General features: G+C 39.2%; 1 protein-coding gene across 1 annotated transcript in view; it reads right to left on the bottom strand.

Moving 5' to 3' along the window:
* The window catches only part of LOC128601554 (MAM domain-containing glycosylphosphatidylinositol anchor protein 2-like), a 202,683-nt gene that overhangs the window by 80,991 nt on the left and 98,640 nt on the right, over positions 1-23,052 (bottom strand). Inside the window, exons 4-6 of the mRNA XM_053614848.1 lie at positions 8,320-8,516; positions 5,399-5,531; positions 2,880-3,149 (exon numbers count right to left, since the gene is read on the bottom strand). Coding sequence (XP_053470823.1) covers positions 2,880-3,149; positions 5,399-5,531; positions 8,320-8,516 — 600 coding nt within the window. The remainder of the gene's footprint in view (positions 1-2,879; positions 3,150-5,398; positions 5,532-8,319; positions 8,517-23,052) is intronic.

Here is a 23,052-nt window from a genome sequence, read left to right as displayed (position 1 = left end):
TCTGCCCAAACACACACGCTCCTTTTGGCAGCAATGCACCAAGAGGGCTTTTCAAGGACTGGTGTGATAAACAACAAGAGAAATAGACATGCACACATCATATACACATATGGGTGCACTCACACACACATACAAACATGCACGCATGCACTCACACACACTTGCTGCGGCAGCCCTCGAGGGGGATGACTGCACTCATTGTGAATGAGGGTCTACATGGCCGCCATTTCGGCCAGCCACGCCCCTGTTGATGTAGTCCCTGTGGCAGGCCATACGCAACATCTCATTCATTTCTCAGTAATCCAGACGTTTTTTTCGGTCTTCCTCAGTTTGTTATTTTATGGATTTGGTGTAAAAACTAATTTTTAAAACTCACACGATTTTCAGTTGAACAGGCTCAAAGTTTTTTAATTTTTTATTTCATGTAATATCCTGAATACCAGCGTGCACAGTGGCTTAGTGGTAAGCACGTTCGCCTCACACCTCCAGGGTATGGGGGTTCAATTCCTGCCGAATGTTTCCTCTGGGTACCCCAGTATCCTCCCGCAGTCCAAAGACACGCATGGTAGACTGGCATATAGGCTTTATACACACACACATATATATATATACACACCAAATTGTAAGGCTTTCATCCCAGTTTCAAACATGCTCCACCGTGCTGGATAAAAGTGTAACCCACAAATAAAATTGTGTAACCTTCTCTCTGTTAGTCCAGTTGTGGGAATTTTGACTTTGTAAGAAATATTTATATATTTCTTACAAATTTCTTACATATTTATATTTCTTTGCTGTTTTTTCCCCCTCTTTGATTATTTCTGTATCAGTCAGTACTGCTGGTCATCTCACAATACAAGGCTTACGTTAATCAAACCTGTCTGAAAATATCAGGAGATTATCAAGGTGGCATAAGGTCAGCTTGTTTACATAACCAGATAATCAGTTCCCTTCAGGCTCCAGGAAATTCTCAAAAGAGTAAATCTGAGATGGAAAAACATAAGAAAGAAAAAGCATATGTTGCATATGATTTGAAATCGATAAACCTTTGTTTACACTGAGTAAACATGCAGCAGTATTAAGACTTTTTATTCTCCTGCTTTGTGTCAGGAGCTACTCTTTAACTACTCTTTTCTGACTACAACACAGGTCCCCAGTTCAGTGATTAGCCTGACTGACTTCACTTAATTGCTGTAATTGGCCATTTAATAAGTACTTACACAGTAATATGCCACAGGGCTTGCCTTTCCAAGTAATATGAGCGCTATGGAAAGAGCTGTGATAAACACAGAACGCAATAAGTGGAAGACTTATCAAAGCGAAAAGGAATAAGGAATAGAATAACCTCAAATGCAGTGCAATGGAATCATATGAATGAAAGAAAAATAAGTAGTTAACAGAGCTGCTTAAGCCTGGATCATACTTATGTCAATACTCAAGATGGCTGCCGCACATATCCTGAGGCCGTTTGGAGAGTCCTCAGAAAAGCAAGACATGCAATAACAATGGACTGTAAATAGTGGAGGCAGGATAGTACCATGTGATACTGTCAGAACTGACTAAGCAAACTAGCGTTGTGTCTCAAATCATAAACTTATGCACTATTGTCATGTAATAGCACAGAAGGAATTCTGGACTACAGTTCCCAGCGGCCGCTGCACCTCACTGCATCACGGTCACATGACCACCTGCATCATGTTAACGAGCACTTACGTCTATATTAGCCACAGTTTGCACTGCACTCCTTGTCTTGCTTTTGTCTTTCTTTACCGTTGTCCATGCTGCTGTGCTCATGGCCTTTGTTTTGTATTTATTCCTAGCCTTAGTGTTTTTGTCACTAGTTCCAAGTTCGTGTTTTGTATTTGGTTGTGGTTGTAGTAACGCTATCCGCACTTGCTTCCGTCTCCGCCTCTCCTGACGTGACAACTATTCAAGAGTGTTATAGAGTATGAACCCTAACTGATGGTTTACCTATTATAATCTCCTCTCATGTAGGCTTCAAACCTACAGAAAGGTCTGTCTTGTGCACCTGTTCGTTTCAATTTAAGGTCATAACAATCACAGAGATGGTGACTTTTTAATTTTTTTTTTAAACTTTAAAGTTTTTTTAATATGGTTATGCATGAAATCATGAAACGTTTTTCATTTTGTCTGTGAACGTTGCATTCTAATCATCTAGATGTACAAAAGAAATGCAGTTGATTTATATGTGAACAAAGGCACTCAAGGCCTTAGAGGTGCACAAAGCTGACGTTACAGTCATTCCTAAAATTTTGCTTTTAAACTGTACAGAAAGAAATATTTCTGCACTAGCAATAATGTTGTATTTCTTACAAATTATGTTTCAGCATGCACTAAATAATCAATAGTTCACCATGTGAGTCAGTAAGAGGTCAGTGCTGTATGATTGATCAAATTTGTATGTTTAAGCCACCTCTTTATGTATTCAGCGAGTGTATATTAAATAAGAATGTTTAGCAGAATGTGCTGCTAAAATGTCTTAATGAGATAAAGTGTGTGAGACACTGCTGATACTATCCTGAGGTTTGTCCACAACGACAGACGCTGGACTGGATGTGAGGTTGTGTGAGCAATTTCCTGGATATTTTCCATTTTTCAAACTCAAGAACATACAGAAAAGAACTGTTAAGGGTGTTTTTTTTTTGTTTGTGTCTCAACTTCATTAACTATGCAAGATATAAATTGTGTTACTTACTGATGTATGCTTCTTGGACTTAATAAAGTCCTTGCTTAACTGGATATTAATGAATCATGTCATGGGTTCTCCTAATATATCGTGACATGCATTAGTATTCCAGCTTTATCATGCTGTTTTTGAAGTATAATGAGTATGCCAATTTACATGCAATCGGTTCCTTTACCTCGGACAATAATGGTGGTGGACTTTTTGGCTGGGTTTCCTACGTTGTTGCTGGCAATGCAGCTATAGACGCCGGCGTCTTCAGAAGAGATGGCCGGTAGCGTTAACGTGCCGTCCTTCAAAACACTTTTCTCAGGGAGGTGCTCTGAGACACTGGTCCATGTCAACATGGGCGGAGGTTCACCACCCGTGGAAATACACACCAGAGAAACTGTCTGTCCAGGATTCACCACAATTGGATCTTCCACCAGTAGCTTGATGGATGGGGAGGCTGCAGACATGAGCAGTTTAGTTAGCATTCTCAAACAGAGATGCTTTTTACAAACTTAACATTTAGCCCACAACTTCATTTAGTCCCATTTTGGCCAGAATAACAAATTCTCACAGGTCCAGTAAATTGTAAATTAGTGAAACAATAATTTAATCCAGTTGAGGCACCTGTATATATTGTCTGTTGTATTTAAATGTGCTCTTTAGATGCAATGAGGAGTCTCAGTGGGTTTGTAACAGACTATGTTTTCATAAGGCCATTTCATTATGGCTAATGAATGGAAAGGTCACAACTGTCTGCACAGAAAGAGTCTGGGTGAAGCTGATGAATTTGTTTAACTATGTAAAATATGTAAATACAGTGCCCTGCACTAATATTCACACCCTTGGTAAATATGAGCAAAGAAGGGTGTGAAAAATTGTCTTTATTGTTTAACCTTTTGATATTTTGTTCAAAAAATTCACAGAAATACTCTGCTCTCATCGATATCAAACAATTGCAAACACAAAACAGGTTTATCAAAAAAAAAATTTGTTAAATGTAGGTGTGCAACTATTATTGGCACCACTATGAATGCATGTGAGAAAATCCCATTGTAACTTTTTTTGTACACCTGGGTGACTAGGAACAGGAAATTGTTCAACCATGGCTTCCTGTTTCACCGGGGTATAAATATGAGGTAACATTTCCCTTAGTCATTCATAACAAGGGGTAAGATCAAGGAATATAGCTGTGATGTGCGGCAAAAGGTTGTTGAGCTTCACAAAATGGGAAGTGGCTATAAGAAAATAGCACAAGCATTGAAAATGTCCATTTCCACCATCAGGGCAATAATTAAGAAGTTCCAGTCAACTGGAAATGTTATGAATCAACCTGGAATTGGACGCGTGTCTATATCGTCTCAACACACTGTGAAGAGGACGTTTCGAGTGGCCAAAAAATCTCCAAGGATCACAGCTGGAGAATTGCAGAAGTTAGTTATGTCTTGGGGTCAGAAAGTCTCCAAAACTACAATCCGGAGTCACCTACATCACCACAAGTTGTTTGGAAGGGTTTCAAGAAAAAAGCCTCTACTCTTATCCAAAAACAAACTCGAGCGTCTTCAGTTTGCCAGACACTACTGGAACTTCAAATGGGATTGGGTTCTATGGGCAGATGAAACCAAAATAGAGCTTTTTGGCAATAAACACCAGAGGTGGTTTTGGCACACAGAGAGGTAGCCATATGGAAAAGTATCTCATGCCCACGGTTAAATATGGTGGTGGCTCTTTAATGTTCTGGGTCTGTTTTTCTGTTCTGCCAGAGGACCTGGACATTTTGTTAGGATACATGGCATCATGGACTCTATCAAATATCAACAGATATTAAATGAAAACCTGACTGCCTCTGCCAGAAAGATTCAAATGGGCCGTGGTTGGATCTTCCAGCAGGACAATGGTCCAAAACATACATCAAAATCAACACAAAAATGGTTTACTGACCACAAAATCAAGGTCCTGCCATGACCTGAACCCCATAGAAAACCTGTGGGGTGAACTGAAGAGGAGAGTCCACCAGTGTGGTCCTCGAAATTTGAAGGATCTGGAGAGATTCTGTATGGAGGAACGGTCTCAGATCCCTCGCCATGTATTCTCCAACCTCACCAGGCATTACAGGAGAATACCAAAAGCTGGGAGGTAGCACAAAGTATTGACTAAAAGGATGCCAATAATTGTTGCACACCTATATTTAACAAAGATATTTTTTTTTATCAACCTGTGTTGTGTTTGCAACTGTTTGATATCCATGAGAGCGGAGTATTTTTGTCATTTTTTTAAACAAAAGATCAAAAGATTAAACAATAAAGACAATTTTTCACAGCCTCTTTGCTCATATTTAAAAAGGGTGCCAATATTAATGGAGGGCACTGCATAAAGCACAAGCTATTCCAGAAGCTGCCTGGCGCTGAATAACTTACCACTGGCTGTTTGATCTGCACATTTCCATTTTAACAATTTTTTTTTATACGTTAAGCAATCTATATGATATATTCCATAATATATCACCAACGTATTATTATTTCAGTGGTGCATGTTCTAGTGCAAATAATTCTCCCCAAAATAAAAATAAACAAACAAATAAACCCAACTTTTCTGCTTTAATCTATGTAGTGTTGTAACTTGATATATACAAATCTTTTGATCACAGCTACACAGAGTGGTCATGTCTTTCATCATATCTTTTAATGAGATGAGCTTATGGTATATGACCTGTTTTATTGGTGAGTCTGAAGATGACCCTACGGTCAGGAATGCCGCACACGTTCCGGACAGAGGCGATGCAGCTGTAGTTCGCGTAGTCTTTGGGCCTCAGGTTCTTCAGCTTCAGGATCTTTGTTTCCCCCTGCAGCTCAGAGTGAGAGGCAGAGAACAGTGTGCAAATGTGTGTTCCATTGCTGTCCCTCCTAGTATGTAATGCAGCCTTTCAGTGCTTTATAACTCAATGCTGCAGCACAGTGAGGCTCAGCAAATTAAACACAACCCCCCGATTCTGTCGCTACTTCTACCACTACACCCCCCTCGATGGAAGGCTTTTGGTCACCCTTACATCCCAAGTAACACATACGGACATATAGAGTGCATTCCGATAAGAAAATAAGCAAAAATTACCGTATAAAACGAATAACACATGAAATAAGCGATATTTCGAGGGACATTGTATAGTTTTATAGGAAAATAAAAACAAATGTAGTCAAAGTTTACTGCACCATCGAAGGCAAGGTCTCATAATACAGTACATTCAATACAGACTTCTCATTATTATTATTATTATTATTATTATTATTTTGCTTTTTGTTCCTCGCTCTGTTTTTTTGGGGTTTTTTTAAATAAAATTTTGTTATAGAGGTTTATTTTATGACCTCTGCATTATTAAGTCAGTACAAAAACATTTTTATATTTCCAGACATTACTTTCTGAACAAAATGTATTTAATGTTACAGAAAAAAATGTTTGTGTGTCATTAAAGAAAGCAACATTATTACATAATGCTATAGAGATGAGGTCTGTTCTTACATCACAGACTGAAGGATGCTGGGTTTTGCATGAAAAACAGAACATCTCCAGAAGAACTGTGGCAGATTCTTGGAGATACTCAAGATACATGTGCAAGACTTGCAAGACTTTTACACAGTACTTTATGTCCTGACCCTGGAGGCAGGTCTTGCTCTACATTTGTAAGTCATGGTTATGTGACTAGCAAACCATACTGAGGCTATTCAACGCTGGAATATGTCGCTTCCTCAGACTGAGCAAGAATGCAATTCCACCTTTATACACTCTCTGAGCTTCTCCATCACCATAAGCAAATGACTTTGTAATCTATTCACATCTATTCTTCATATTCTTCTAGCTCGCTAAGCTCCTGTCAGGATTGTTTCACCTCCGATTTCAGAAGGGAATACATCAACATACTGAATCAAAGAAGTATGTCATCAACATACTGAATCAAATCACAAATGTACAGTACTACTGCTTTGCTCTCTTTAAAAGAGCATTCACTCACTTAAACTGTTTTTTCAAATTTAGACAGAGGACTAGCATTTGGATAGATGTCAGATTGCCAGCGTCATGACACTAGAACACTTAGGATGTACCAAATGATCTACCATTTGAAGAATATCATAATAAAGTAGGGAAAATCAAGAGAAGCCTTATAAATGTTGGTCCTTATGAATATGCGCTGTGATGCACAGCTAGGACGTGCTCTCTTTCAGGACCAACCCCTTATAAGCAGCACACTAATCACGCCTGCACACAGTTCTCTGCTGATAGGGTTTAGTGGAGTCTAAGCAAATACGGCAGCTTGTTTTCAAAGCCGGCATTTTGAATGTTCGTTTAGAAAAAAAGAAAAAAAAAACAACACTATTGCCTGTCCTGTACGTTCATGCTCTATTGCACTTTGCTACCATTTCATGTTTGATGAATGGCTGAGTCTTTAGTTCAGTTGACTGCGAATGCCGTATGAGCAGCTCAACAATCAAACCGGTCCGATCTGGAAGCAGGTTTGTGGGATGCGTCTTTCATCCGCCGTCCAACTCATCAGCACAGATTAGAATATTAAACAGATTATAATGTGCCAGGCTTCAAGAAATAAGATTATTAATCGCTTTCATTTTCCAGACATCATTCAAGCCTTCAGTGTAATTCTGTTTAAGGAGTACCGTAGCGTCTCTCTTCCAGTAGGCTGCTTGTGGCTGATATCAGAGCATAGTGTCTTTGGCATGCAGACACCAAACCCCTTACAGGAACATGACCGGAAAAAAAATATCCATTTGCCACAAGTATCAGGTGAAGGAGAGAGAGAAGGAGAGGGGGTGAGGAATGGACAGACATGGACTGATTGAAAAACAGTAAGATAGATGGGGAAATTACATTTAATGGGCAGATTTGTGGAAATCTACTGGGTTACGCTGAGTACAAGGATATTAGGCAAAAAGATAAAATCACAGGCATGACTCTGGGTATAACAATATCCAGCTGTTTGACTCTACAAGCAGCGCCAGTAAAGCTTTTAACACTGCCCTGGATGTAGCATTGAGGGCTTCGGCACTAAATGTCACCACTAGTCACTTTTCCCTCTGGCTATCTCCATGGGTGAAATGCTAAGCTGGCATTTAATGACACAAAAAAACAACACATGCACACATGTGCTCTGTTAATCTATTTTGTTGTTTTTGGAAAACTCTCAGCAGGGAAGGGGGTAGAGTTAGCGCAGACAGAGATGAGAACCCCAAATGTAAAGGACACACTCCTCTTTGCTAATTACCAGTGCTATTCCCATGCTGGGTCTGGTGTGCCACCTCTGTGTTTCTAGAGGTCCGTTTGAAAACGTTGAACGAGAAGCTCATGGCATGCTGCCCTCTTCCAAGCCCTCATCTGTATCTCGTTCTTTATTGTCTTCTGTTGAAACTTAATACATTGTAGGACACCGATGATGAATAATAACCCTGGCAAAACAGTGTTTTCTTTGTCCATCAGATCTGCTGATCTTCGCCAATTCGTATACATTTCATCGCTGTTTAACAACAAAGTCAATAAACCTTTACTCATCGTGTTCACCGGTCCGTCAATGCTTTTTTTTTTATTGCAGTAATCATAAGATGTGTTTTACATCATAAAAGTTCTCTTACCTGTGTAAAGAAGGGCTCGTAGATCTCCACACCCTTATCTGAGCCTTGAGACAGAACATCTCGGCCCCTGTGCCAGCTGTAGCGCACTGGAGGGTTGGAGTTGGCCACGCAGCGGAGGAAAACTGTCCTCTCGTAGTAGAACTGCTCTTTGGCTTCACCTATACTCTGATGAACCGTGACGACCGGGTCATCCAGGTCTGGGGACACATTTCAATTTTATACTGTGAAAAAGTACGTCATTTGGATAAACTATTATCAGCTGTATTAAAAAAAAAAGGTGATTGTTATAATTAGGGTTAATAAAATGTATAATTACACAACATAAAACTGATCATTACCAGGGCTTAATGTGCAAACAGTAATTAAACAAATGCTCCATTTAAAGCATTTTCACAGATTTGGCAGCCTTAATGTCACTTTTTTTAAAATAAATGTATAATAACCAACCAATTTATTGTATCGAACAATAACTCAGAGGGAAAAAGGACTATTTTAGCTTATTAGAATGTTTTCTAAACTTTGCATTAAGGAACCTGTCAGGATATTCGATGGGTTCTGAGAACATTTTTGAATAACATTTCTAAAGGCTTCTGTAATGGTTCTAGAACATATTTAGTTTTGTTTTGTTTTTGTTTTTTTTGCCTAACTGGGAATTTTGTGTGAGCAACATAAGGATAGCAAATCAAATAAACTAATAATTAAGGGCTCATGATTCTTTGTCAGCCAACAGAAATGAATATCCTTCGTATGTTATTCAAAACAGTAGGAGGATCTCAGCTGTCCACCAGACAAGGGGGCAGGACGTGAACTGCAAGGAGTGATATGAGAAAGTATGCATTTCTTTGTTGTCCGCTCATGGAGGCGTTTCTACTGAGATGAAATGTTGCTGGTTTTTTGCTGCAGAAGATTATAGAGTCGCACTATCTAATGGAAATTATCTCTATTTGAAAGCACGATCCGAGGCTTTTAAAATGTACTCAGAGATTGATTAAAACAGTAAGCTTGGCTATTCTCCAACTTGTTCCCCATTACAATTTAAACCTGAATGGGGAAACGGAGTTTTAAAATGTAGTCTGTGTAAGTCCTTGAAAGAGAAAAGAGGCTTTAACTTTCAAACTGTTTTAATGATTGAGTAGCAGAGATAAACACTACATTCAGGAAAAGTTTTTACTTTCAAGTCGAAGCTACTCGCTCACAACCATCGTTTCAACATGTAGAAGCAGCTTGTTTTGAAAGAACAGACGGTTCCAATTGGGAAATGCAAGACTGCATATTCTTTGGCTACGGTTTGGCTAAAATAAATTAAAAGATTTAATTAACGATTTAAAAATAAATTAAAAGAAAGTGAGATGTTCTACAACCATACTCGCTTCTGTGCACGAACACATACAGACATCTACAACAAATATGCACCAGGTGAGATGCTGAAAGGTGAAATGTTGTGATGAGGCAGATCACTCAGCACTTTCATGGGTTTTTCCAGTGTAGTAAAGAAAAAACATTATAGAGGCTGCCAGATTGCAAGTCCATCTTACTCCAGCACCCCACAAGGACACGGCACCTTTCTTAATCAGTGACCTGCAATGCTGATGCCTCCAGCTAGGACACTGGCTAAGCATTACAGCAGACCTACTATAGTATATTACATCTTCCACAAACAGTCTGCTTCTCAACACAATTCGATCTAACATTTAGTCTGCCTCTAGGCTACATTCACACTGCAGCCTCAAATGCTCTATTCTGATCCACTGCTCAGATCTGATTTTATTGTTTATTTTTTAAAACATTTTTTTTTTTTTTAAATATGGCCTGTATCCCACACTATGAACTACAGAAATGATCTGCATGCAGAGGAGAACAAAGTTCCAGTTGGACAAAATTGCGACAAATATCGAAGTTCCTAATGGATTGAAGTTGGATGTATTCTCTTACATTTACAGCATTTAGCACATGCATATTTTTTTTTCAGAGCCACTTACAGAAGTGGTGCATCAAAAACATTTAATCTGCATCGAAAACATATCAAAAACCCTGCTGGAGAAGAGTTAGTACAACAAGATGTAGGTACATGAAAGTATATACAAGTACTTAGTGAAGTTGTACATTGTGATTATCCATCCATCCATCCAGCCAGCCACTTTCTGTACCACTTATCCTACACAGAGTCGCGGGGAGCCTGGAGCCTGGCCCTAGGAACTCGGGGCACGAGGCGGGGGACACCCTGGACGGGATGCCAAGCCATAGCAGGGCATAATCTCACAAACATTCACACACCCATTCACACACTATTGAGATCAATCAGCCTACAGTGCATGTCTTTGGACCAGGGGAGGAAATCAGAGTACCCGGAGGAAACCCCTGAAGCATGGGGAGAACATGCAAACGCAAAACCGCACACACGGGGCAGAGACGGGATTCAACATCCAACCCTGGAGGCATTTCCAAATCTTAAATACAGTATGTTGCTGATTTCAGTAGCATATACAGTTTTAATCAAAATTATCCAACCCCCATTGCAAATCAGGTTTATTATCAAAATGTACAGACTTTCAGCTGTTTGCGATGAACAAATCAAACAAAAACAATTGAAATAGTTCAACACAACGAATGCTTCAAATGGTTTCCCCAAATTCAACTGAAAATGCAACTTATAATGACTTCTCCATTTTCAAAATTATTCACCCCCCGTAAATAGAATCCCTCAAAACAGCACAAATATGCAAAACAGGTGTTGTCTCAAGCACACCTGATACAACTAATCAAGGGCTTCATTAGTTGCACCAGATGTGCTTGAACTGGAACCCATGAAATACCTGAACTGGCTAGGGGCAGAACATAATTGAAATACCTGGACGGGGCAGAAAATGGAAGCTGTCAACAGCTGCAACCAGATTTCTGAGAAGGCAGGTTGTGAAAAACCCTCGGGTGACTGTAAAAAACCTGCAGCAAGACTTGGTGGCAACAGGCACTGAGGTTTCAATGAGCACAGTAAGGCGCGTACTAAACGCAGGTTTCCATGCCAGAACTCGTTCACCACTACTGACCATAAAGCACAAGAAAAGTTGTCTCAAAATTATATAAATAATCCACAGAAGTTTTGGGAACTTTTCGGCACGATGGATCAGCGGTATGTCTGGAGGAAGAAGAATGAAGAAAGAACACTCTGTCCACAGTCGAGCATGGTGGAGGCTCGGTGATGCTCTGGGGCTGCTTTGCATCCTCTGGCAATGGAAACCTGCATCGTGTAGAAGGCAAGAAGGATTCATTGAAGTATCAGGAAATCCTAGGAGAAAACCTCATGCTGTCTGTGAGGAAGTTGAAGCTTGGGCATCACTGGACCTTCCAACAAGACAATGATCCCAAGCATACCTCCAATTCCACCAAGGCTTGGTTGCAGAAGAAGTCCTGGAAGATTCTACAGGGCCATCACAGTCACCTGACTTCAACCCCATAGAAAATCTCTGGTGGGATTTGAAGAAGGCGGCTGCAGAACGCAAACCCAAGAATTTTACTGAACTGGACACTACTGCAACTGGAGGTAGTGCAAAAGCTTGCTCTACCTAGTACTAAAGATGCTTGCCATGAAGGGGTTGAATAATTTTGAAACTGGAGAAGTCATTATAAGTTGATGGCTCCGATGATAAAACGATCAGTCACATTGTGCTTGAATTCCAGAATTTGAATTTAAAAGTTCAGAACCTTCTTATGTCATAATAGTTGAGAACAGAGAAAATTTTGATGATTTGTTCGTTAGACCCATTCATAGTTTTTATGAAGTCACCAAAAGTTATCAGCCATTATTGTTTACATTGTGTTAATTGAAGCATGAAAAAATGCTTGCGCGGACTCTGATCTTTCTTTCCTGGGTATTCACAGTAATACAGTGATGAACTTTTTATTCAACTGAGCATCAACATCACTTAAATACTGAAAACTCACAGAAGATACATTATACATCAATCTCAACTTGAATATTATCTACAATTCTGTCATTTACAGGGAGTTCTTTTTCTGCCTTACTTCCATGTATCTGTCTCTTCTTTGGTTTATCAGACTGTTGAGGATACTCATCCATGTTGTTTGGGCTAGTACTGAAGTTTGCTGAGAGCAATTAGTAATGAGATGTGTTGAAGAAATTTGACAGTAAGTTAACAATGAAATTCACTCAGCTGGGTGTCCGCCATTACTCAAAGCCTATGCTCAATCAACAGCCGTGGATGCACAACTCCAAAAATACAGTTTTGTGACTCCGATCGTTTTTTCATTGTGGTCCTCAAATGCATTTTCAAATGAATTTGAGGAAACCACTTGAAGCATTCATCATGTTGAACTTTTTCAATTGCTTTTGTTTGATTTGTTCGTTGCAAACCGTTGATTTGTTCGTCTGTCAATTTTGACAATAAACCTGATCTGCAATGGGGGTTGGATCATTTTGATTGCGACTATACGTGTGCCAAGTCGGAATTGAAAATGTCAGAAAATGTGATTTCTTCGGTATAATGTCATGACAGAAACAAATCATATAAGGAACAGATGAATATAAGACTAAGTATAAGTGAATATAAAACTAAGACAACTTCATTTTAAAACGTTTTAAATGTCAGCAATGTGTGTTGTAGGCCTGACTTGTCCAAAAAAAGCATTGTCTTGTAAGTAATTCAACACAGTTATCTTAAGTTTGATGTTATTTTACTTGCGCTGGTTAATTTCTTAATCCATAACGGTCCTCTTATGGTCGTATTTTTTTTACACTTGCTCATTTGTGCACTGAATTAACAAGGCAAGATCCTTGATTCCAACTCTGTGCAAGACACAATCGATTGTGGCATCGTTATCATGCTTTAACAAGTCAGAAAAGCAGAGAATACTCGACATTCTGAGCTGGAAACAGAAATGATTGGAGTTGACCTTTTTCCCCAGCCATGGAGTCCATAACCATCTTAATAAACGTTCTCCAATCATGCCATTACAATTTAGAGAGGAAATACAGAACATGTTGAAAATGTTAATCAGTAAACACACCCTTTAATTTAGCATCCCCTTTCAATCCTCCTCAGGGTGAATGAAGATCCCAGCCTAATCAAAGAGCGCAGAGTTCCCACCAGAATGCTGATTCCACACTTTCATTAAGACACGTTCTGCCCAACAGCCCCTTAATCAAAATCTAGAGGCGGTCAATACTTCATCCAGGTTCCATTACAGCCACGCAGGTAAGAGCAATTACCTTTAAGACGAAGGCAACACATAAGACTGAGCGATTGAGTGGGTCCATTTTGGCAGAGACGACTGCTTTAAATAAATACACTGATTCATTATAATGAAAGGAGGAGCCGCAAAGCTTATTGGCACACTTTATACTACCGTACGATCTGACCTATTGTGTTTGATTACACAGCCGTTATAAGAAAAGGGGCTGCCAGAGACAGATTCACACACCCTTACATGTTGAACATGCCTGCCAATTGGAAAAGTGGAGTACATGTAGGACTTAGCATGTAGTCACTGTATTTGCAGGTTTGTAGGTATTTCTCTGCCCTTTAAATATAACCTTTAAATGTTACTGTGTGAGCAGCTGTGAGGCAGCGTGCAGTTTGTGAGATGGTTATTTAGAGGTCAGCATATGTAAAAAATAAATAAATAATAAAAATTAGAATAAATATATAAATTAAAAAAAAAAAAAAGGAAATAGGCTCTAGTAGCTATGAATGATAAATATGAAATGTGCAGATTGGGTTACAAAACGCTATGAATTTCAAACAAAACCCAACCGCCGAAATACATCGGTTTTTGCTGATGCAGTTGCCCACAACAGTGTAGTGCAATTATCTATCATACAAAACAGTGGTCACGCTTGATAGATTTCTGTGCTTAAATTCTGAGGCTGTAAGCAAAAAGCAGGCTTAGTTTTCTCATAATGTCCACACTACAGTAAACACGCAGGCCACAAACGCTCTTTAAGATATTGTACAATTTGTGCTAAATACTAAATATATACTGTGGTAGATATAGATAAATGTTGACCAAAGATGGCAATTATTTCTATTAAAAAACCATATAATACAACAAAGTATGTCAATTAAACACTATAAACAGTTTCTATTTATAATTCCATCCATCCATCCGCTTATCCTTTAAAACCTGGAGTCTATCCCAGGGAGCATCGGGCACCCTGGACAGGGTGCCAATCCATCACAGGGCACAATCACATACACATTCACACACTACGGACACGTTGGACCGGCATACCCTTGGACGGGGGGAGGAAACCCCGGAGTACCTGGAGGAAACCCTGGCAGCACGGGGATAACATGCAAACTCCACGCACACAGGGCCACGGTGGGAATCGAACCCCCGACCCTGGAGGTGTGAGGCAAATGTGCTAACCACTAAGCCACCGTGCACCCTATAATTGTAATTTCTAATTGTAATTCAATATTACATCATTTCAATTGTAATTAGGCGATATAAGTCCACACAAAACACTCACACACCACGAGGTAATGTTCAGTGCACCACTGCCTGACTTACCAAGCCTTTATCTATTGTTTATTGTTCATTGTTCAAAGCTATTTTGGTTTTTGACTTGATCCCTGCCTGCCTGTTTGTGTGCCTTTTGCTCTTGCTTAAAATGTTGGATTGTTTGCTGAATATTAATAAACCTCACCTGCACCTACAGCCATCTCCACTGCCTGATAATGATTTCCCAAAATTCCCCAGTGTCCAATTGGACATGAATAAACACTGTAATCCAACACTGTGTATTTTACTGTGCTTACTCTTCTTCTAATCACAACTTTAACTCATTTTTGCATGTTCAAACAGCAGCTGGTCAGCAAATAATATACCGTAGACAGTAGCCTATTTTTTTTTTTAAACGCTAATAAACATGTCCATCCATCCAGCCATCCATTTTCTGAACTGCTTATCCTACACAGGGTCACCGGGGAGCCTGGAGACTATCCCAGGGGACTCGAGGCACCTGAGGGACACCTTAGACAGAGTGCCACACAGGGCACAATCATGCACCCATTCACACACTATGGACAATTTAGAGATGCTAATCAGCCTACAACACATGTCTTTGGACACGAGTACCCGGAGGAAACCCCCGAAGTACGGGGAGACAGGGCAGAGGTGGGAATCAAACCCCCAACCACAAAGGTGCGAGGCAACAAATGTCATGAAAGCATTTCACAATTTTTATTTAGGACAAGAGAAGAGTCATTTGTAATCACAGATTAGCAGAAGTGTCAAGAAAGGTTAAAGCAGACTTTTCCACCACGTGAAGCACCGGAACCTTAGACATCCCGGTCTACGGGTCAGATACTGTGCAAGTATCAGGTGGCCAATTAAAACTTCCACTGCAACGGGTCTTGTTAATATACAGACCATTTAGAATGGCTTCATTCATTCATGCGTTCATCCTTAGTTTATCCTAGTCAGGGTCATGGTGGATCTGCAGACTTACTTACTGTTATGTTTTTGAGAGCTGGGAAAACGGAGGACAAAGGAAGACTATACAGAGAGTAAACCTAGCTCAGGATCGAACCAGGGACTCTGGAGCTGTGAGACAACAACACTACTTAATAGTTTTATATCAAATTTCTGCCTTTTTAAAAAAAAAATAATAATATAATGTTGTCTGATTATCTGTATAAATGTATTCATTATTACTGAATGACGTTTTGAAAGGCTAATTATGAATTGCTTGATCGAGTACATTTCATTTAGGCACATTTAATTTCTGCCCACTGACCCACTCCCCTGTTGCACAACAGTCAACCTGTGAGGTTGGAGGCGAACACACGATCCTGCTGAGATACTTGAAGCCAGGCACAGCATTACTTCAGCATCACAAGGCAGTCAAACATGCTTGGAGTAGAGCACTTAATACTTTTTTTCTTTTTTTTTCTTCTTTTTAATATGCATGACTGAGCAGAACAATTATAATTTCTTTTCTTTCTGGCCATGGGTGGCTATTAATAAGTACATTTAATAAATAAAAGGGGGAAAAATAGTGAAGGTGATTTTTTTTTCTCCTTCACAACAGTGAATAAATATTCCTTCATTATCACTGTAAGATAGAGGACATTTTTTTTTCCCCCCTCACTATCTTTCACACGCATATAATCCAGAGCACCACACTGAGCAGGCTGGGGTCTTAATCAAATGCAGTACTCTTTCCCAGTGTAATCTACAACAGTCATTATGGAGATAACCCCCATCAAGCTGTCATTGCTAGGTGTCACAGGACTGGAATTAAATTCACCCTGACTGGGTGGCACTAATCACTGTCCCAGCTTGATTACACGAGACACCGGCAACCTGGGTGACATCTGCATTGCATCTTTCCATGTAAAAATAGCCCCATTAGGCCAAAGATAAGCAATTTGTCTCCAACTCTGCAACGGAGCAATGTACAAATTGTCAACTTCCAGATGTACAGTTAATGAGGCAGCAGATAAGGCTGTTTGCTACGATCATAGACTGCAAGAGGCAGACAGGGCTAATTCCCCAGGAGCTATTTACATTGAGATATGGAGGTAAAGGTGTTAAAGGGAAAGGCTATTACCAGGCACAGAGCCCTGATGGGCAACACCCCCTCGGCTCTGAGATGTAAAAACAGCCTGCAGCATCATCTGTGTTCGAAGTGTAGAGCCAAGCTGCAAACATTGCCTTTCTCTCAGGGCTAGATGGATGATTTCACATATTAAGACTGGCTGCTGAAATTGTGATTCAGGCAAAGGCAAGATTAAGTGTCTGTTCGCAGCAAGGTTTCGTCGAGCAAGAGCGACTTTTCTAACGTTCAGATACTGCACACCTATCAGTTTGCAAATTAAAGCTGCCACTGCAAAGAGACTTATCATCACGGAAATAGAATGTTTTATAAGGGAACTCGGCAGGCAGAAATTCTATAATTCCCTTTGTAATTATGAATCCAGCAAACCACAAGACGGCATATCAATATCAACGGTCACCTCGGCACATAATGTAACACCTTGATGTCTGCAATAATACTTCGCTACTCTTGTCAAAAGAGTTTTTTATTTTATTTTATTTTTTTAAGAGAGAAAAAAACAGAACCTCTGCCCTTAATTGTAGCTGTTATTGCATACAGACGTTTTGTTCAATTATTAATTTGCAGGGATTTTGAAGTGTGTCTTGCTCTTTGATAACTGAAAAATTCTTTTGAAGTTTTTCTCTTCTGCATTACCTAACTCTGTTCAATTCTATATCTCACAAGACTAGGATTAGGGTGTATAATGATAAATATACACTCTTGCTTTGAATAGTGGTAAAGTGCAACCGATGGCATGTTACACAGAAGGAAACCTAAACCTCTGAGTGAGTGTACAAGCAGAGTTTACGATAACGGCTGCTGATAAGTTGATAAGTGTCCGGCCGTCGTGTCATAGGCTGAGAAAAGACACTGCACATCTTCAATGTGTATTTATGACGTCTTCTTTTATACAGAAACACGACGATCGTGATCCGACCTTATACTCCGAAACCTGCAGACACTGCACTCTGTCTTTGTATAACCTTAGACTCAAGGTTCAGTAGCTGCAAAATGAATTATTCCATTTAACGTACCTTTATCATTTCACAAATGAACAAAATTACAAAGGAACAAATGATGCCTGCTATAATTGAATTCATTTATAGATAAAATGCGCGATTTATTTATAAATGTAAACATGTGCTTTGAAAGCTGAAATAGATCAAATATCGTGATTTTTATTCTCTTTAAAAACATCCTGGTAGGCAGATTGTCTATGCTAAACTGCCCCTAGGTTAGAAAATGTGTATGCATGGTGCCCTGTCATGGACAGGTGTCCCATTTTCTCCTGCCTTGCAACCAGTATTTCTGGGGAAAGGCTCCAGATCTACCGTGACCCCAGCCAGGATATAGCGCCTATAGAATACGAATGAATGAATAAATGAATGGATAACAATACCATCAATATTGATCTCCATTCAAACAAACACAGTTATTTGAAGTTATGTAAAGCGCTAAAGAAAAACATTAAAAAGCCATCATATATGTGCATAATTATGTCATATTATCGCGCTGAACACTCCACCTAGTGCCAGTCACAGTCCAAAACTTGGAACAGATCAAACGTGCATTTCTGTCTGGAACAAGAGTAAAAACTAGTTATTATTAATGTTCAAATCTATTGGAACGAGGTAACTATTACCTGACACATTTTACATTGAAGTGGTACCACTACATTCTCACATATTTTCCTGCTGGTAGTTGTGCTTTTAGCATTTGGGTGTGAGTGGTTCTGTGCAAATGATACACACACACACACACACACACACGCCTACAGTGCAAGCCACTCTGCTGTGAGTAATGGGGTTTGACCTGAGCTGTTCTAGTATCACAGCCTTTTACAGCATATTTACTGCTGCAACCCACATTGCTATAATGATAAACATACAGTTAATGGTGCAGCCCTAATTTCCAAGAATATTTTAATCCATATTCATACACGTTCACAAGATGTTTACATAACTGCACTAATTTCTTCAAGCCAGCAGCCAAGAAAGCATTCCACTTCTTCTTCTTTTTTTTTTCTTTTTTTTTTTTTTGATGTTGGAATTACTTGCAGATAATGTCTAAGGAAGACAGAGAAAGTAGAAGAAATCAAAATAGAGTGACTTTACTACATTAACTGTGGTCTATAGTTGACTCCAGAGCAATTTTGAACCTGGTCAATCTGCCACAAGATAAAATAAATGTCCATAAGTCATAACCAAAATTATAGTTACTTAGGTATGAATTTGTTCAGCAGTATGTACACTATATGGCCAAAAGTATGTGGACACCTGACCATCTACCCATATGTGCGTCTTCCCCAAAGTCTTGCCACAAAGCTGGAAACACACAATTGTATAGAATGTCTTAGTTATACTATATCGTTACAATTTCCCTTCACTGGAACTAAGGGTCCCAAACATGTTCCAGCATGACAATGCTCCTGTGCACAAAGCAAGGCGTATAAAGACATGGTTTGCCAAGGTTGGAGTGGAAGAACTCCAGTGACCTGCACAGAGTCCTGACCTCAACCCCACAGAACACCTTTGGGATGGACTGAAACGCTCGCCTGACATCCGTGTCTGATCTCACTAATGCTCTTGTGGCTGAATGAGCACAAATCCCCAAAGCCACGTTCCAAAATGTAGTGGAAAGCCTTCTCAGAAGAGTGGAGGTTATTCTAACAGCAAAGAGGGACTAAATTTGGAATCGATATGTAATGGTCAGGTGTCCACAAACTTGAAACAGCCCTTTCAATATATATATATATAAATATACATATATATATATATATATATATATATATATATATATATATATATATATATATATATATATATATATATAAACTTGTATAAATGCATCACTACATTTTACGTAAAAACAGCAGAAGGCATATTCTGCAGAAAGTGGGCAGAAAGGATCCCATCAATTTTTACATTTACGGCATTTGGCAGATGCCCTTATCCAGAGCGACTTACTGTAAATTTATCTCATTTATCCATCTGAGCAATTGAAGGTTAAGGGCCTTGCTCAAGAGCCCAACAATGGCAGGTTGGCGGTGCTGGGGTTTGATCAGTAGCCCAACATCTTAACTACTGAGCTACCACTGATTTTCTAATGAAATCTCAATGCAATTTTCAGACCTGGCCAAATGATAATCTGGACAATAAAGGTTCTGAATTATTATTATTATTATTATTATTGTTTTAAACAAGTCCTTTAGTAACGCTCACATAGAAGAATTCGGTCTATCTGTAGCATTCAATACGTATTCCACCAGAAAGAACATGCAGATTACATATTCTTCTTCTTGAACGTAATCACATATATTATTTGAAATGATTGTGACTTCAGTGGACAGAATATTTGCAACTAATTTTGAGAAATATTAATGCAAATTACTCACTTGCAGCTGTCAAATGATCAAGGTCAAACAATCCCTAGCGCATGTGCTTTTCTATGAAGCAGTCACTCCCAAATTATAATAAAAGAAGTGACTCTCGTAATATAAACGTAGCAAACAATACTCCTCGGTCACAGACAGAATTAACGTTCTCCTTACCGTGGGGTTCCTTAAGCCTGGATTAACTGATAATCCAAAATCCCTCTGAGATAATAGCAACAAGGTGTTTAAGTGTTAAATATCCTATGTGAGTCAGTGTTAGTGGATCCATGTTCCAACTGGGCTACAGCATTGTTTTCAGTATTGCACTAGATAGAATATGTTTTGGATGGATGGATGGATGGATGAATTATGGAAAAGGACTAATACTTGACCAGCAGTTCCAGTCGACCCCTATAAAACAGCTTAAAGTAGCATTCAGACACAACCAAAAGCTTCCTGTATTTATACATTTTTTCATCAAGGTCAATTTCGAACAGAAAATGTGTAGCCATTAGGAAACAACATGTCAGCCTGCTGTCTCTTCAGTCTTCCAAAACAAACAAGTAATCGTGAAGACTAATGCAAAGCTTTCTTTGCAGCAAGACGTCGCAAGGTCATACACCCGTCATACCTGATATAACGTCATATGCTTTCATAATCGTCATACGAGTTGATATTCAGTAACATCACAATGTAATGTCAGCATTATCATTATCAGTAGCTCTCATGATCGTTGTCATAATGTTTGATATCAAGGCAGCTTATGTCTCATGCAAATGGCTGCTAAGTGTGTTCTAGTTAGCATATGATGTTCGTAAACTGTCAAAACGTTCATCATATGTCACAAAATTAATCCCAAGACAATGCACTGTAAAGATGATGATGCAATGTTATGGCAGTTTGTGCATGATACATCATTCTCATGTTAGCATCCACTGGCGCAAAGCACTGTACCTTCTGCCTACTTGAGTCATAATATACAATGGCATGTTACTCATTCACTGTATACATTTCGTATCATTGATTTTTTTGTTGTTTCTAAAGTGTGTACCCATTCTTAATATAGAAAAGAGATATGCTATTAGTTACTCTAGCTAGGCAACCCCCCTTCTAACATTATATTACAGACAAATGACTCATTGCTTACATTTTTTTGTAAAACCCTGTAGCTCTATTAATCTCAACACTGACAGACACAATGACACAATAATGACATTTTCTATAAGTAAATTAACGCAGGCGCCTTTTTAACGATCTTGACAATGTATGACAGACACATGACACAATAATAACCTTTTGTACAGCTAGTAGGACTGGGTAGCAGGAAATTGTACTCGGATTGCCAATGACACATAAATGTACATCAGCAAACACAAAATTGGTGCTAATCGTTAATAGACAATGATTTCGGGAAGAAAAAATGATCAAAGAGAGCTGTAATTGTAGAGCGTTTGTGAAATAGGCTAATATTATCAAAAATAATATTTGCATTTTATTTACCTTTCCTACAAATAATTTTTTTAAAAAAAGGAATAACAGCTCACCAACTATAGAGAATCATGAATTTAGTACTTGGTACTGGCTATAAACAAATTAACAAAAGCAGCAGGCAGATATAAGTCCTTATTAAGTAATCTCATATCAGAAAGAGAAAAAAAAGACTAGATGGAGGTTATATCAGACCTGAAAAACGGTATGCATTTTGTGTAGAAAACCATAATTTTAACATTGGAGTAAGCTGTTAGTTATCACCAAAAAAAAAAAAAACAACGCAAAAGCACCTGTCTTCTTTCTTCGCCCAATAGAAACAGCCGATGAGCCAGTCTACTTATGAATCTAGAATGACTGACAGGTATATATGTTTTGAATCAATGGAACACCCTGGAAGCCCCACCCACTTCTGTTCTCCCACCTCACATTATTAATATCGTATTTTAGCTTGATTTTCCTGCTTGAAAGATTAGGCCTCACTTTCTGTCAAGGTAAATGGAGAATGTATTGTTATATTCATTTGGAAAAAAAAAATGTATGTTTGACTAACATTAGACACGTATATAGGTCACATAAGTTAACTACATTTATTACTGACGCCAGTGGAAAGATTGTGGCTGAAAACTCTACTTTTTTGTCTGAAAGTTGTAAAAAGATCAAAACAGACCTATAAACAAATTAAACAGTACAGTATACAGGATTTTATGGTAACCAGCAAGCTCTTGGAGGGGGAAAGATGCCATTCGTCCGTTTTAGTTAACATGTAGACACTAGAAAAGTTTACATGCACGCCATCTTATAAATTACTGTCAGTAAAAACTTTTTCAGAACAGAGAATTAGATGGTCTAAATCCAGTCTGTCAATTACGCATTAAAGAAACCAGTGTCAAAGTGTAAACACACCATTCCCTTGCTGTTCAGCGGTTGCCCCGTGACTCCTTGCCGCTCTTATTCTCTAATGGCTTAGCTCCTATCTTCTTCAGTAACAGGTGCCGCTCATTTTTGATTGGACCATCTGCAAAGGTTGGTGGCGCAGGAGGGGTTGATGGATAGACAGCGCCAATGCCAGCCATCTCCACTCTTCCTCATAGTGATGGAGATGAGGAAATAATGAGGCCCAATAGGAAAGGCAAGTCAGGGGAGTAATGAATCTCTTCTTCTTCCTGAGACAGTGGCGTCTGCCTGGCCTCATCTCCTGCACAATTTATCTCGGAGGAAAACAAGCTGGAGCCACAGTGCCCACCGTCCATTAAAGCCAGACAAAATAAATGTCTCACTTCACCTACACCTGACAGTGGAGGATCTAAAA

Source organism: Ictalurus furcatus, chromosome 25, assembly GCF_023375685.1.
Source record: "Ictalurus furcatus strain D&B chromosome 25, Billie_1.0, whole genome shotgun sequence".
Lineage (NCBI taxonomy): Eukaryota > Metazoa > Chordata > Actinopteri > Siluriformes > Ictaluridae > Ictalurus > Ictalurus furcatus.
This window is presented reverse-complemented; position numbering and strand designations above follow the sequence as displayed.